We start from the raw sequence: 16,980 nt of genomic DNA on the forward strand, positions 1-16,980 counted from the left end.
ACAGGAAGATGGGAGGTCAGGGCAGGCCTACTCCGCTCCAACAGTTCCATCCACAAGGAGGGGAAATTCTGATGAACTCCTGCCTCTTTGCAAAACCCATGTCTTAGAAAACGAGGTTTTTTTGATTTTGCCTATAAACAACATAATCAAAATTTAAAGACCACTAATAATGCTTTTACAATACTGTAGAACAAAAGATGATTAGAGTGGGACTTGACAAGAAATGTTGCATTTCAACAAGAAACAATCTTGATAAACATTAATAAAGCTGCTTGTATGGGTGTGGAAACATTTGAAGAAAAGCGTAAAAGTCCAAACACGGTGACTTTACCTCAGTTCAAGAAATCCTTCATAACATAACTTTGGACAGCATTTATTAGGCAATTAACACTTTTCTATTCTCAACTATAAAAATCTTAAACAACAATGTTGAAGAGAAACACTAATTGACAGTAAAATATTCTTTCTTCAAAACAGTCAGTGAATATGTAAACTTGGACTACCAACAATCAAAACCATCTCTGAGGGCAGAAAAACACTACATTGAGGTTTGACACAGTCTGGGACTTTCATACAATCAAAATTTTTAGGTTTAGGCATCTCTCTGTGTATGCTAAGTTGCTTTGGCTTTCACATTTTTCAAGCATCACCATTTCCACATTACAAAATAATGCAGAAAATATAACAAAATGACAAAAGATGCTAAAACATTTTACCTGAAAAGTGTGATTAAGAGGGATTTTTCTTTGTGGAAACTAATCTCATGAAATAAAAAAGTGTTGCTAGGGAAGATTGGAGGCCTTTTAACATTGGAGTGTTTAGCACAAAGTTTTTTTCTTTATTTATAAAACTCATATAGCATTGTGTGATGAACACTGATTAGGGGCATATATACACCACAAGAAACAGAACATTTAGTGAAATCAAAGAAATATGTTATTCTAAAAAGGCAATTCACAGTAAACGACAGGTGGCTTCTTAAAGTCCTCAGGATAGGGAGATTTGGCTGAGTCTTCTCTGGCGATGCAGCAGCAGAGTCAGATATTCACTGATCTCTCTGTACCTCAGACCATACAGATAAGGGGCGAGGGCCCTGGGGAGGAGCATAAAAAAACTGCCATTGAGAGTGCTGATCCACACATTTACGTCCGGATGTGAGCTCTGTTCACGGAACATGAGGAGCTCTAGTGCAAAGAGAAAGCCAGGGACAAAGTAGAGAAAGAGCAGAACCCCGTGGGCCAGTACGGTGACCCGCGCCCTGGAGAAGCGGGTCTGCCAAATACCCTGCGTCCTTGTCACCATGTAGAGCCGAATATAACAGTAGAAAATGACCAAGGAACAGGCTATGGCGCACACCAAAAAGTACACGTAAACGCCCTCCACGTTTTTGTTTTGGATCAAGCCAAGGGAAATGACAGCCAGACAGGCAAAGACGTTTTCAGTAGAACTTTCCCACTTAATAATAAGCAAAGTCAAGGGGAAGATGGCCACCAGTACCCACATCAACACGAGGAGACTGTAGGTGCGAGCAGGTGTGAGGAAATCGTGGTAATGAAGTGGCCAGTTGACGGCAGCAAAGGTGTCAACCACCATGACAGTGACAGTGAGGATGGCAGAGCTGTAAGCGGTGACAAGGACGATTGTCATCAGCTCACACGCCATCCAGGAAATGCGGACTTCCACTGAGTTGATGAAGGTTGTGGTCAGGTTGAGGACAAGGAAGAGCATGTCTGCCACTAGAGTGTTAGCCACCAGCAGGTAGCGGGTTTCCTGACGCAAGGCGCGAAAAGTAAAAATGCAACACAGGAGAACAGGGTTTGCAATCAAGGTAGCCAAGGTGATGACAGTGGCGGGAATGCAAAACAACTCCAGGTGCCATGACTCCACAACTGCAACCCAATCCTGCGTGAAGTTTACAATGTCTTTACCAAATTGCATGGTGCTTTGAAGGATTGGGGTAAAATGGAGTTGGCTTTTCAATTTCAGTCAATGAATTCCTGTAAATAGAGACAATTCATTAGAAAACAGGCCCGTTTTTGCAAAATAACCTGTGGTGAAAATAGGTAAATGCATACAAATGCAGAATAAAAGCTTGTTTTGTCAAAATTGTATGCAGATGACCATGCAGATCTATTGGTATGCAAATTAGAACAGCTTTTTCTTGTTGCAACCTGGCAGGTAAGTTAATGACCTAGATAATGGTTACTCAGAACAAAGGGAAAAACAAACATGATAACATTCATCAACCCATTTTTAAATAGTATTTGCCAACTTGTTTTTAGATAAAGTCATGAAGTATGTAGATTTTAGGGGGAAGAAAACAATATTGAGAGCCAATCAAATAAAAACTAGAAAACCTTGAGAGCAACTTTATGAAGTTCTGGACCTGAACAAACGCTGGTGACAGAACAGATTGAAATTATCTGTAGTTAATGTCATTTTAAGACAAAGAAAACAATTGGTTCAGAGATCTAATAGAATCAGTCGTGGATGACAAATTTTGGATATACAGTAAATAAAACCAATTATTTTTTGTTATTTAAAGAAACTGGGATCAAAGCTGGGTTTTTAATTCAACAAGGGAAAAAAATCAGGGTATTGTTTTCATTCAGCTTTTCTCGCAGCTTTTTGTCCTAAACCTGGAAAGCAATCCTGAAATTCTTTTACAATTTTTCCTGATAAAATGTTTGAACACAGTGGTTGTTATAATCTCTGGTTCCCTTTTCACATTAGTGAACCCCTATTAGAAAATACTGAAAGGACTAGAGTTTACAAAATGTGTGCCAATTTAAAGTAATTACAAGTTCAACAAATACTTATACTGTGGACAAAAATGTTTTTTATAAGATAGCTTCTCAAATTTAACAAACTTTTTTTCTCTGTATGATCATTTTTGAGAACAGAAGTGGCTTTATAACGCTATTACTCTGAATCCTTACTGCTTATGTAGAATCTCTCACTTTAATAGAAAGCTAAAACAAAAAAATATCGAGTAAAAGCTGTTGACAGATCCAAACAACCTTACCTTGCGTCCAATACGGAAAACCACCCACTGCAGCATAAATCAATGGTTTGTGTATGACTTCTCTCATTCCATGTCCTTATCTGATGTACTCTTTGTTGACTCAGTGATAACTTATAGATGCAAAAAGCTACAGGCACTTGGGTATCACATAGCAACAGGGTGGAGCTTTTACCATTGTAAGTGCTCAATACGGTGTTGTTTTTACCGGTTTGCAATTTTTAGTTTAAATCTAAATTTTAAAAAAAGGGGAAGCTAAAGCTCTTTATGCATTTTTCTTTTTTGTTAGTGTTTTTTATTGACCTAAATTGAGTTTCATATCTGTTCTGTTTATAACTTGGCAAAAAAGTTGCAACTAGAAATCAATTTTAGCTGGTATCTAAATGATCAGAACTCTGAAATAATGTCAGCTTACCGTCATTTAACTCTGTCTCACACCAGCATCCCGATGACAACACTTAAATAAACACAAAAAAGTCAACTCCACATCAAATAGATCCTAATTAAATAGAAGAGGCTGAGAAGCAATGCTGCATGTTTGGTTAAGATAAAATTTTTATTATCTGCTTATAAAACAGCACAATTGTATCCTTGTTTTTTTTTTTTTTTTTAGAAAACTTCCTTTTTGCTTTTCATAAAATTGTATTCCTTCTCCATTTCATTTTTTGTCTTAAACTGTTATTTCTTTTTTGTCTTTCTATATCCATTTCTTCCACCAATCTCCTCCTCCTCCCCCTCATCTTCTTCAGCATCACTATCAGCTTCTATTTTGCCCTGTAACCCCTCCTCCTTCCACTCTCTTGCCACAAGTTTCTGAAACACATCATATTCTTCTGCAGATGCCCGGGCAACACTTGTGACGAAGGTGTCCTGGTCCACATCGAGGATGCTGGCCAGTTTGGGGTTGATGATGGTCGTCTGTCCCTTCTTATCTGGGGTCTGGTACAGGCCTCGCCGCTCAAGAAAAAGGTGTCGACAGCGCAGCTCATCGAGAGTGAAACGAAACATCTTGCACTTCACCATATCTGTCTGTTTGACTCCCATTCTGAAGTAAACATACTGTGGACAGATGGGTTAACATATGCTGGTATAAATAACAAGCAGGGAGAATTTCTTCAACACAAAAAAATCTTTTAAAACAAAATACGGACTAACACGAAGATTTAAATGGCAAGGTTCACCATTCTTCACACACCAGACAAAAAACAAACAAACAAACAAACAAAAACTAGCTGCATTTTACAATTTTACTGCTGCGGGTCATAAATTTTAATTGGTGCTTTGAGGAAGTTAATAAATCTGCATTGTTGTACTGTATTTCAGTCAGAGGAACAACTCCTCCCAGACCAGTGTTATATGTGACAGGTTTACCAGTTGTTTTTGATCATTAGTATTTTATTTTAACATGTATAAATATACAGATCATCTTGTTTGCTGACCTGAAACTTGTACTCCAGTTGATTCTTGTCCTCCAGTACCACGGCTGGACTGTCTCTGAGGATGTCTGTGACCTGCTGCGTTGTAAAAAGGCACTTCTCTTTGAGAAAGAGCACCACATTTTTGACTGACTTCACAGGCACAGTCAGTATTTTAGGGTAGTGGACCACAACTCTCTGAAGACTCCCTATGTGAGAAACAGGTAAAATAGGGGGTTTGAGCTGGTTAAGTGCAGCATTTGCTCTTTTTTGTGTGATCTTATGATACATGATCATACTCACCTTCCAGTAATCCCAGCTTCCGCAGGTTGCTTATTCTCTGCTGAAGCTGTACCTCTTTGACACTACATAGTTCAGGACATTTGTTAAGCACTTTCACCACACTGGAGGAATTAAGACCCAGGACAAAAAGGGCTGTAAGTGTTGATAAAGCATGTCTGGCAGCTCCTTCTCCTCTGATGCTGCACACACATTGGTATATTTCCTCAGCCTGTGAGTCTGTGCAGCCCATGTCAACCAGAGAGCGCGGGGACAGCTCGGAAACCGGCTTTGCTGTCCATGGAGGTGGTTCATGGGGTCGCTGATTTGACTGAAAATGATCTGAGGAAGAGCACAGCCCTCTGGTTCCAAAGCGCAGACACGGGAGATGATGTATCCTGGCGTGGGGAAGACTAAACACGAAGGACGAATCCCTACAAGTCCAGTAAAATATCTGCAAATCAAAGCAATGTTTTATCGTAAATTGGTTCACTAACAGCTGGATTCAAAAATAAACAAGTTAATAAGAAATAATAAAAGGACATGCCAGTACAGAGAGTTAGGCAAACAAGAGAAGGTTATTTTAAAAAAAGGAGAGGATCTGTCAACACTTTTATTTTTATCATTCAATAAATTAACACGGTATACTTGGGAATAAACTTAACCTGCACCGTAAATATATTTAAAGTTGTATACACATAAACCTTCAATCACCTGCCTAGCAGCAATTCGCATACCCATGCTTGTCCGTGGCATATTCTGTTCCGTCTAGAAACTACAGCAATACATTGAAAGGTTCCGTTCGTTTTAGTTCTAGTTTATGCTTGTATTTAAAAATTAGTCAAATAAAACGAGTATGGAAAAAAGGGAGGTCATTTAAAAATATAAACTGATTTGATAAAATAATTTATTGCTGAGCCATTTGTGGCTACTAATACAAAGTCAAATCCATTGCTTTGGTGTGCCAGTCCCATGTTCAGGTACATGCTGAGGGTTGGGGTCAGGAGGAGCTTCTGACAAAAACCCAAGGCAAATCAGATATGCGACCATGAATAGACTGTTGTTGGTCAAAGGAAAATCATATGTGACCATGAATAGACTGTTGTTGGTCAAAGGGAAGGAGGGAGGCATGGTCATAGGTAAACAGTAAAGGAGAAACAGCCGTGTAGAGTAGAAACTAAATGGAAGTTTGTTAACAGGGAAAACTAGTTTGTTTGAGATGTTGCAAAGGAAGAAAAAAGGATGATATCCTATTTTTCAAGAGACGATCTGGAAAGAGAGAAATGCTTTTTAATGCTTTTAGAACATCTTAAAGTTTTTTTAAGATGTTCTATCCTACTGTGAATAAAAAAAGAAGAAAAGAAAAGTGGGACACTGAGAGGACAGAAGACAGCAGACAAAAAACATGAAATGCAGCAGTAGGGGAAGGTGGCAGAAGCCAAACAAAGGGCATATGAAGACTTATAAGACAGGTTGGGCACAACGGATGGATAGGTGGGTTTATACAGGTTGACAAGGCAGAGAAACAGAGATGAAAGAATGTGCAGCTAGTTTTGGGGATCAAGGACTGAGATTAAAGTGTGTTGACAGGTTCCTCAAGTGTGATGGAAAGATGGAAGAGGAACTTTGAAGATCTGATAAATGAGGAAAATTAGAGAAAGCAGAGTGGAAGAGGCGCCTGTTATGGAGCACGACTTAGTTCAGAAGTCACTGGTTTTAATAAGGAAGTCTGAAGTGGCAAAAAAGTACGTTGGAGTTGTTCAGGACAACAGATTTTGGGAAAGAGGTGAAAAGGCTTGAGGAAGCAGGTTGGAATGAGTGGAGGAAGGTTTTAGGTATGAAGTTTGTCTAAAGAATGTCAGCAAGAATGAAAGGAAAGGTAAAAGAGACACAGCTGAAAATGTTGAGGTTCTCTTTGGAAGGGACCAGGATGGATAGGATCAGGAATAAAAACATCGGAGGAAAAGATAATGTTAGATGTTTTGAAGAAAAATGCAGGCAAAGAAATTGAGATGGCTTGGATATGCTCAGAGGAGGGAAGGGTGATGATGTCAGGTAAATGTAACTGTACTAAGGTTGGAGTTCGGATAAAACCAAAAAGGAGATTTGTTTGGCGAGTTCAGATCTCATTCTAGCAGAAACTATAGGGGTGGGGCTGAAATATACATGCAAGCAACAATGCATGAACCCAAATCCATGCAAATATTTGAGTTTGGGGTGGATCAGCCTTAACAGTTGAGCTATTACTCTTGGGATCAATTCCACCGAAGAAACACCTTTATGTTCATAAAAACTCATGACACTGCTCTTTAAAGGAAAGAGGATTCTTTAATGTCCTATAAACGTTTTTGAGGCTTGCATTGGACATTTTCTTTTCTATGCAGGTTCATTCATGGTCAAAACTAAATTTGAACTTCCTTCTGTCCATAAAAGCTGTGATATCAGAGGAAACTTTCAAAAATCAAGTCAGGTACTGAACTTTGCAGCAGAGCTACTATGCATGAGTAAAACTGATGTTTTTGGAAAGATGAAGACTCACATCTTTCTTTATTGAAACTCCTTCAATTATGTTCAATGAGAACAACATAGTTGTGGTAAAATATTTATTAACACAAAAATAAATATAGAAAGTGTTTTAAATATGCTTACACATTTTAATTAAAAACTTAAAAAAAGGTTAAGAAACCTTTTCACATAAAACCAGTTTATGCAGCATTTCAGAGGTAAAGAATTTTGGGGTTTTATAGGAAAAACTGGAGGCAAAGATATTTTACCATCAACAATCTTTCAAAAGCATTAAAATAAGATAAAAATTGTGATAATTAAAGTTTATAATAAAAATTAAAATCAAGATGTATAACATCTTTAGGATTATTCAAACAAAAAACACAGAAAAAACAACAGTTTCTCTGTAGATTAGTGTTTAGACGGCAGATTTACTAAAATGAACTCCCCTTTTTCTCTTGGTTCTTGTTTCTTTAGACTGCAGGAGAGCGAATGCTGGAGCTGTAGTTCTGCTTAGCTCTCTTTAAACTCAATCCTCACAAAGATACTTCTGAAGCTCAGTTTCCAGAGCCACCATGGACAACCTTTCCTCTTCATCTTCCTCTTCATCGTGAGACAGAGTCTCCTCTCCTTGATCCAGAAACAAGCCTTGTTTGATAACTGTAGCAGGACTGGACAGCTTCTGAGGCTGCGGGGGGCCTGTTTAAAGAACAGAGGTCCTTTAATAATGTGTACACATGTGTGTGTGTGTGTGTGTGTGTATATTCACAATATACCGGTAAGTTAATGAAAACAAGTCATATAATAGTTAAACGGAAGAAAAACAGCACGGACATTTTGGTTTACAGTTTTTCCCCGCCGGTGAAAATTCAATCTATGTTCATAAATTACAGACAGACAATGTCTAAACGTCTTCCCACATATATATCTTTTGTGAACAACGTTAACAATCTGAGATAATCGAAATAACTTGATGTGATGTAGCCTTTTGAAGTGACAGAGGTGGGTAACTCTTATGAAACGAGATGTTTGCCCGTAAACCGGATGAAACGCCACACTATTTGACCAGTATGAGGTTAGTTGGTAAAAAAAAAAAAAAGTGTGATCATTTCCTCATCAGGTTTCCTCATAGCTTTTGCGAGATCATGATTACGTTCCAAGGAAATGCCCAAACAATCAGTGACTGGTATTGTTAAGAATTTCAAGTGTGTTTCTGTATACCAAAGGGCATTAAAAGGTTAAAGAAAGATAACAGCCAAACAACAATAGACATGAAAAAAATAAAAACATGTTAAACAGCTGTCAAGTCGGACTGCATGTTTGCTCTATAACTACAAATGTTTCATTATAGGGCTATATAAATCACAGAGTAATATTTTTGTGTACTTACAGTAGCTCTCGTTTGCAGGAGCTACCTCTGACCAGCTGTATTCTGCTAAGGAGATGGGCTGGCTGATCCAAGGCTGCAACAGCAACTGATCTAAAGTCATCCTTTTTTTGGGGTTGGAGTGCAGCAGTCCTCGCAACACAACATGCAGCTCTGAGAAAAAAAGTTAAAAAAAAAAAAAACCTGTAACAAAAAGAATCAGAGAGTTGTTAAAAACCAGCAGCACAGAATGCTAGCATACCTGAAGAAACAGAGAATGGAAGTTTGAGTTTGGCGTCCAAGATCTCCTCCACATCACAGAAGGGGTTCTCACTAAACAGCAAAGTGAAGAGTAGTACCCCAAGAGACCACATCTCCAGCTCTGGGCCCTCATAACTACAAGAGAAACACAAGTATAGACAAAGTCGTTGTAAATTAACCTTTCCTAGACAAACATGACAGAAACCAGGAAGCACCAAGTGCTCCAGTTCCTCTAGAGACCACTGGAGTCTGGCTATAGAGGGGAGCAATTTCTCATTAGTTTCTTTGTTGTAGATTACATCAAAATTAAAGTTAATTAAAAATGAAAGCATTTGTAGTGTGGCGTTTTTAGATTCACGAAGCCTGCAGGGTAAAAAAAAAAAAAGAGAAAGCTATTTTCCTTCTATTCAAGCTCAATTTTTCAGCTAATTCAGAGACAAAGTTTCTCAAATTGGGATGTGGGTGGAGTCAGAGCTTTACACCACTTTGTCCAAAACAAACTGGTGTTTTCAGAACATTGGACAGAGCAAATGCAGCTTCATGTGCCTGCTTCACTTAAGGCTTCATTTTCCCTTTTCAGAATTGAAACAAGTTCGAGTCCAACAACAATGAGAGGGAACCCAGCATGTTTGATCCTGAAAATGAGCATTTATTTAATTCAGACACCGAGGATGAGAACTTTGATAGATTTGTTGGAGAAGATTGACTAAAAAAATAACGTGAGTAGATTGTTAAATAGTGGAATAAATTTCAACTACCGTAAACTCACTGTTTTCCTTCTGCTTTGTGTATGGGCTAAGTAAAGAAATACACCCTCTAAGACTTTATAATACAGAATGCCTTGTGGTGCAAAAAATACCATAACTCATGATCAGATAAGAGTTTTCTGATTCTGCTTGAAAAGGAAAGAAAAGATTTTTCTGTCACTTTGCCAGCCATATTTAAAAAACGTTCTCTGTTTACACAACTTTTATGTAAAATTGATTTTAAAAAAATTCAATATTGTTATAAAGTCTACACTTACGGATGTCCCTGAAGAACTTCTGGGGAACAGTACTCCAGTGTACCACAGAAATTGTAGAAGAGCTTCCCAGGAACCAGTATTGCAGCAGAGCCAAAGTCTATCAGCCGGATGTGAAAACACTTGTCAATGATGATGTTCTCGTCTTTAATGTCCCTGTGGATGATGTTCTTGGTTCTCAGATAGAATACAGCAGCAACAAGCTGGAAGAAAAATACATATTAAAAGACAAGCTTTCACAGTGTCGTAACGGTCTTTGTGCTCAATGACAATTGTTAACACTATTGTCGTACACTAACACTTTTGAGTGAATGGACATTTTTAATATGATACAAAACTCTGTTAGAAAGATTTCTAAATCAGTCTGTGTTCATTAATGGGTCCAATTTTGAACAAATAACACAGTTTCCATTCTATTTTCCTATCATATGTGCATTTTTGAGAACTTTTTTTGGAGCTTGTTCACATACTTGTCTGAAGATATAACTGGCCAGTGGCTCATCCAGCCTCGGTTGCATGTCTATGAATTCAAATAGGTCCAAACCATCTCCGTGCTTCTCCATCACCATCTGGAAGTAACTTCCATTCTCAAACACCTCCACTACCTGGTCCCCCCATCCAGAAAAAAAACACAAACATGCTCAGATTACTTTAAGAGTATTATCAACATTTGAGACTCGAAAGCTCTGAAGCCAAGACGACGCTTACCTTGACAATGTTATGGTGCTGCACTCGCGTCAGAATGGCAATCTCCTGGCTCACCTTTCCTAACATGGGGTCATCTACCCAGGAGTCACTCACTATCCTGGCCTTGCTGATGAACTTCACTATCACCTGGATTTGATTCAGGTAAAAAGCAGCTTTACTAAAACCCTACATATTTTTTTAAAATATGCCTAAATGAAAACAATAAAATTTACTAGAGAAAAATGTTTTACCTCCTGTCCATCACAGCGTCTTACTGCCTTCCAGACAAAACCAAAAGCTCCTTTACCAACAGCTTTGGCAGGCTGGTACTCTTCTTCAAACTGCCCATCACAAGCTCGAGAATTCTCCAGATCAGTGGTGGAACGCAGAGCTGAACCTTCACCAATCCTCTGGAAAACGGCGTAAATATCCCACAGAGCAACAATTATGCTTGAATATTGTATCATATTGTGCTATGATGACTTAATTGCTGCTGACCTCTCCAAAACTAGCTCCTGATTGGTTGGTCAGTGAATGGTTTGCTTGCATCGCTGTTCCCTGCTGGCCGGCCTTTTTTATCCACACACAGAACATGAAGCTTCCATCAGAAAGGACAGTCTTATGCACATCCAGCTGGACATCTGATGAGAAAACAACGGAGGCCAGTCGAACCTTGTTGCCCATCATTTTAAGCAAATAAAGTGGTCCCTCAGTTTATCGGGGTTCATCATTCGCGGTCTCATGGAGTTTTTTCAGTTTTTCTTTCTTTAACAGCAGACTGTGTTCTGCGTCATGATTGGCCGTTTACCTTGTCAATCAATCTCCTCCATGCCATGACTCCTGTACAGAATGTGTTCAGCTTTCCAAATCGACACAAATCTTTCATTGCGAGTATATCTTTGTTTTCATTCTACAGTACTGGACTTACTTTTCTGCAATGGTTTGAACTTTGAGAGTTTAAACGAGAAAAATTGTGAAAACCCTCAGATAAAGGAGGAAACACTGTAAGCTGTTAAAAGTACTATTTTTTCTTTTTTTACCAACCTACTCTTGTTCCATCTCGGTGATATCCGCTTCCTTCAACTTGTGCATCTACTATAGTCCTGTGTGAGGACAGCACCTGTCCGTCCATCTTCTGCTTCTTAGGTGTTGATGTGGCGGGGACGTCTGTCATCGACTGCTGGCTAACATTCGCACAACACTCTTGGCTCTTCCCTTTATCAGTTGTAGTGGCAGCTGTCTGCAGCTCCTCGCTCATGTCGTTCCTGGCTTCTGCAGCAACATGGGGAACGCAGACAGACTCCGATTCCTGGTCAGACTCAATCACACACAGGGAGGGTGTCTGCAGGAGCTCAGCTGTATCCAAAGATGCTACGGACAGTTGGTTGTCGTCGGTGCATCCTCCGCTGCTAAGCAGTTCTATACTACTGCTCAGGTTTAGATCAGCGAAGGCTGTGGAAACTACATCTCCATTGATGTCCAGGAAGGAACTGGCCGAGTCCAAAGTGTGTTCTGGAACGGACTCTTCTGCATGGTCCGGCTTAAATTCACCGTGGCGATTAAACTTCTCACAGAGGCCTGAAGCTGATCTGGAAAAGAAGTTTAAGGAAAACTTATGACCTGAAATAGAATGTAGAAATTTGTGGCTTTTCATTAAATGTGAAGGTGGCTGCACTGAAAGAACATTAGCAGACAACAGTCAGATCTCACCTGCTCTCTAGTGAGATGACATCAAAGCTCGAGTCTTGAAGCTGTGAAGAGCACGAGGGTTTTTCCTCCTCTGCTACAGGACAGGTGTCACTCACACTGCTGGCTGCCTGGCCATGTTGAGTAGGGGTGCCTACAGAAACTGAATAAAACATGCATTCAGAGGATAAATTCTGATACTGCATTCCTATTCATGGTGCAGATGTGAAGCACATTTGACAGACAGGCACGAAAAAAAGGAAATAAATTTTACCAATGACCGGTGTGTGGCTCCTTTGCTGACCTTCCCTGCGTGGAACGGACACCTCAGTGGAAGCAGAGCAGCAGGATCCATCCTCCAGAGGTTCTACCCAGGTAAACGTCCCGAGGAGTGCCTGGGTGGTCTCTGCACTGTTAGGCAGACTACTGCAGGGAGCCACTCGGGCTGCTTCCCTCAGCAGCTCTATAGTGTCATTAGCCCTAAAGGGAGGAAAGAGGAGATCATAGACTCCTTGGATAAAACAATTATTGGATTTTGTGTTCTGATTGTAAAGGTGATGAAATGTAAAAACTCTTTTTTCTACATGAAGATTTAATCGGTATTCCGCCTGTAACACCTGTTCACATTCAACTTCTACATTAAAATCAGCTTCTAGCACAAGAAATAAGATGCTATCAAAATATGTAAATGTGCACCTAAGACCATCCAGATGAAGAACGGGAGTCACATGCTGGAGTGTGTTTGGATTCACAGCAAGCAAGCACATCAAATTTGCATGCAGCCTGCAGTTAGAAGTGTTTGCTTGTTCTTTAAGCAGCTCCTGCTTGTGCAAATGTTTCTTTTTTGCAAACATAACAACAGCTGGCAGATTCAAACAACTGTACATTTAAAATCGTTGTTAGTCCTGCAGACCAAAAACCTTTTACATCCTGTAGCTTATAAATCTCTCATTTGACAACAAACAAATGACGCCTGCTCCCTTACATAACTACACGTGTGGACGTGACTGCAGGAGAGGAGAGGGCTGATAGAGCGCTGGTGTGCTTCTCCAGATTGGTGCAGTTTCCAGTGAAGATCCTGCCTCTCCCTGAGGACGTCTGACCTTGGACGGCCTGCTGCACCATGGCCAAGTCTCCAGCCACCAGGGAGGAAGGATCTAAGGCAACAACAAGAAGGGAAATTACTTTAGGATGTAAAGCATGATGAGACTGAAAGACAAGCAGGATAAAAAAAACGGTTACAACAAAGAATAAAAAAGTACAGGTAGAAGCATTTCATTGGACTTTATCCGATAATTATTTTAACATGAACAACTTAGTCATCCCACTTTTTAACCTACTCCACCTTTGTGCGCAGACTAATGCAAATGGACACAGATACCTGATATTCTCGAGGAAGTTGGACTTTTGGGCAATTCTATACGAGATTCAGAGAGCGGGCCGTCCTTTTTGTCCAAGTCAGACATCCATGTATAGAAACCAGGCATCAGGAAAGAGACGCTCTGTTGGCGGCAAAGCAATATTAAGAAGATTTCAAGCCGGTACGTTCTTCAGTCCAAAGAGCTTTGCTTGGCTGGTCGTGTTGGCTAACCTTTCCAAGCAGCTCCTCATTGCTGTAACCAAACAGACTGAGGGCCAGATGGTTGTGGATGCTGAAGATTGAGCCATCAGGATGGAGGAGGAGAAGACTGCTTCTTGGAACAAACATCCAAACTGTTCCACAGTACTCCAGTAATGGACTAAGAGAGGTTCTGATGTCGTCCACTTTTTCACCTGTGAATCCCAAACATGTAACATTAACATGTAAGTCATCAGGAAAAAGATAAGCTTCTTAATCTTAACTACAGGCTTTTTTTTAAAAGGCTCCTTATTCACAGTGACTTGAATAAAGGAATCCTCAGAAATGCAAATTTGAGCTTAATTTTCTTTATATTTGTCTTCTGTCATCACAAAAATGCCATAAGATGTCAAAAACTGATTTTCTATCTGAGTGGGTCTTTAACTGTACATTATTTGTAATGGTATGTAAAGTACTTTTACAAAATTATTTTGTAAAAGTATTTTTTAAAAATAGCATTTTTATATTTTCTTGTCTTTGCATTTTGAATCACATATTTTATTTTAAAAAGCTAGATGCTTTTTGGATTTGCATGTCATGGATGTTGCTGTATTTCTTGTCATAATGTTGAATTTAGTTACATTTCTAAAATCCCTTCTTACTTCTAACCTTTGATTAAATGTACCTGATGACTTCTCTCTGCTCTGTTTCTCAGGATTTGGGACATTTCTCTTGTCTTGATGAGGCTCCCACTGGTTGCATTCGTCATTTGAAAGTTCATGCCCGTCTCTGGTGGAGTTGTGCTCATCACTCTGGTTTGGAGGTTTTCCACACAACACGGTGCTCTGTAGTTTTACACAGAGAGGCACTGATGTGCCATCCCTGCTCTTCCCAAACACTCGCTGAGCCCTCAGCATCTGAATCAAAGAACAGAGATGACACACGACATTATTTCTTGTAGGGGAAACAGAAAATCTACAAAGTACAGTTGTGAATAGGAACTGCTAAGGAGATGATAGGAAAGGTATCTGTTCCTATGTTCCTAGCTGAGTTCTCTGCTTACTTTAGGCAATGTGTGACTGTAGAGGGGAATTTGTAAGGAGGGGATTAGATTCTGTATGGCAGCTCCTTTCAACCCCTCAGGGTTGAGGTACCCATGGAGGTGAGCAAATGCACTGTCACAGGTTAGGATCCTTCCCTTGAAAGAAAATCAAATAGAAACATGCATTTTAAATAGTATGATTTCTTATAAAAGGTAAGAAAGAGCCCCTGAAAGTAGTCAGTCAGAGCACTAAATAATGGTACACTTACATCCTGCGAAAATGAAAAATAAGCAGAAACCCTTTCTACAGCTTCTGTCATGACAAGCAAGCGGTCTTCACTTTGAGGCTCTCTGTAAGTACACAGTGATACAGGAACCTCACCAGATGATGTCACAGCATCCACCTAAGAGGGAAAAAAACACACATTAGCAGTTTTCCAATAACATTTCTAAACAATTTATTTAGCGATTCTAAATATATAAATTGACTTTATAGTTCATACCACTTTTCCACTAACTGTACCAATGGTTCCATCTACACGCACGTCATTTTCTTCTAATGCTTCCTCAAGAACCTGGTTTGTTCTCTTTAACAAAGAGGATATTTTCTTTCCGATCAGGTCCACTGATGGAGACTCAAACAGCTTGGCTGCCTGTTCATTTGCTGAGAGAATCTAGAAAAATGAGCAGACGAGTTAAACATGTTTACAGATGAGAATCACTGAAGTGTACGCGAAACGATATTTATGCAGTCCTGCTAAGCAACAGCTGATCACAGTACCTCCCCAGTTTGAGAAGAAATGGTAAGGACGGCTTTGTTTGGATTGAGGGATGATGGATATTCCGGAAGATCAAAACCTCCCGAGATAAGCAAACTAAACAGACTCTCCTCTGTTTCTGATGCAGTGGATGGGTGTGGCAGGGAGCCAGGAAGTAAGCTGGAGAGTTGATGGTTTCTTGTTGCCATGAGAGCAAACACATCCAAACCTCTACCTGCAAAACACAGCAGGAAAGCCTAACGTAAATGTCATATCCCCATAGTTAGAAAAGGGAGTGGTAACTTTGATTTGAGAACCAAAACACAATCAGAAAGATTAAGGATATTTGACTACTTTTAGAGAACAAATACATGATTTAAAAAAAAAAGTCCTACCTGTCAACGAACTAGGATAATGACGACGCTGTAACTTGAAAAAGCTCCTGCAGATGGGTTTCTGGGTGCATGGATAAGACTTGTTCAGGTCAAACTCGTCTTCCGGACTAGAGGGATAATCGTCCACACCACAAAAAGTCTGTCCTTTATCCCTTATTCTGGGGTTTGGGGGAAATCGAGCCATTGTCGACATTCTTTTTTCTAACCTACAACTTCACTATGAATATACCGCCTGAAAAGGCAGGTTATTTAAATTTTAGCAACGACTAAAAAATTATGTTTGCACCAGCATCTGTGTCGCTCAGGCATTGACTGACCGTAACCTAAACAAAACCCACCTCCTCTCTCGTGGGGCCTTCTTATTTCCTTCCCCCGGCGGTAACCGTCATCTCGGCTCCACGGTTTCAGTTGAGTTTAGTTGACAGGGTAACAGCGTTTCCCCTGGGATGTTTGTCTACCTAGCAATAGCTTAGCCTCGCGGCTAAAGCTACCAGCAGAAACAACGCTGGTGGGTTTAGGACGTTCTTGCTGTTCGCATTAAAGTCGTTTGTTAAGGTAATTTTTCCGTTAAGTTAGCACAACCCTACTTCAGCCTCAATATGTTATTGATTATTCAAAAGCAATATTTTTCATTTCTTTCTCTTCTTTTGCGTCCCCTTCTAACAGTGCAATTTCATAAACCGCGGGCAAGTGGAGTGGACACGTTGAAGGACACTCCTTTCAGCCAATCAAATCACACACTTCAGCAGCAGCGACAATCATTGGACAATGAACCGGAAGCCTGTCTCCGTTTCTACGGGATGTTGACTGTCTTAATAAAATAAAATAAAATAAAATAAAATAAAATAAAATAAAATAAAATAAAATAAAATAAAATAAAATAAAATAAAATAAAATAAAATAAAATAAAATAAAATAAAATAAAATAAAATAAAATAAAATAAAATAAAATAAAATAAAATGAAATGAAATGAAATAAAATATT

The 16,980-nt window shown here is 39.5% G+C and overlaps 3 protein-coding genes across 6 annotated transcripts; all 3 read right to left on the reverse strand.

Moving 5' to 3' along the window:
• Positions 1 to 987: 987 nt before the first annotated feature.
• LOC105356263 (putative G-protein coupled receptor 148) lies at positions 988 to 1,938 on the reverse strand. Its single transcript, XM_011486922.3, has one exon. The coding sequence runs from the start codon at positions 1,936 to 1,938 to the stop codon at positions 988 to 990; it is 951 nt and encodes a 316-aa protein (XP_011485224.1).
• A 1,621-nt stretch (positions 1,939 to 3,559) lies between these two features.
• mterf4 (mitochondrial transcription termination factor 4) lies at positions 3,560 to 5,585 on the reverse strand. The gene is made up of 4 exons (XM_004079206.4): positions 5,431 to 5,585; positions 4,741 to 5,170; positions 4,462 to 4,646; positions 3,560 to 4,081 (listed from the first exon to the last, which is right to left on the reverse strand). The coding sequence occupies exons 1-4, from the start codon at positions 5,470 to 5,472 to the stop codon at positions 3,701 to 3,703; spliced, it is 1,038 nt and encodes a 345-aa protein (XP_004079254.1). The 5' UTR covers positions 5,473 to 5,585; the 3' UTR covers positions 3,560 to 3,700.
• A 1,720-nt stretch (positions 5,586 to 7,305) lies between these two features.
• Positions 7,306 to 16,790, reverse strand: pask (PAS domain containing serine/threonine kinase). Of its 4 annotated transcripts, none has more exons than XM_023965417.2 (21): positions 16,334 to 16,790; positions 15,996 to 16,102; positions 15,624 to 15,835; positions 15,346 to 15,516; positions 15,112 to 15,246; positions 14,864 to 14,998; positions 14,486 to 14,717; positions 13,834 to 14,015; positions 13,624 to 13,744; positions 13,228 to 13,399; positions 12,517 to 12,722; positions 12,267 to 12,405; positions 11,601 to 12,145; positions 11,055 to 11,197; positions 10,808 to 10,966; positions 10,578 to 10,703; positions 10,340 to 10,474; positions 9,873 to 10,072; positions 8,850 to 8,983; positions 8,612 to 8,761; positions 7,306 to 7,920 (listed from the first exon to the last, which is right to left on the reverse strand). In XM_023965417.2, the coding sequence occupies exons 3-21, from the start codon at positions 15,807 to 15,809 to the stop codon at positions 7,751 to 7,753; spliced, it is 3,441 nt and encodes a 1,146-aa protein (XP_023821185.1). In that variant the 5' UTR covers positions 15,810 to 15,835; positions 15,996 to 16,102; positions 16,334 to 16,790; the 3' UTR covers positions 7,306 to 7,750. The 4 variants fall into 4 exon arrangements, with proteins under 4 accessions (XP_023821185.1, XP_023821186.1, XP_023821184.1 ...); XM_023965418.2 differs by having other exon boundaries at positions 15,996 to 16,056; positions 16,334 to 16,770; XM_023965416.2 differs by having other exon boundaries at positions 15,996 to 16,153; positions 16,334 to 16,727.
• Between the last annotated feature and the right edge of the window lie 190 nt (positions 16,791 to 16,980).

Source organism: Oryzias latipes, chromosome 17 (assembly GCF_053564925.1).
Source record: "Oryzias latipes strain Hd-rR chromosome 17, Olatipes_Hd-rR_3.1".
NCBI lineage: Eukaryota > Metazoa > Chordata > Actinopteri > Beloniformes > Adrianichthyidae > Oryzias > Oryzias latipes.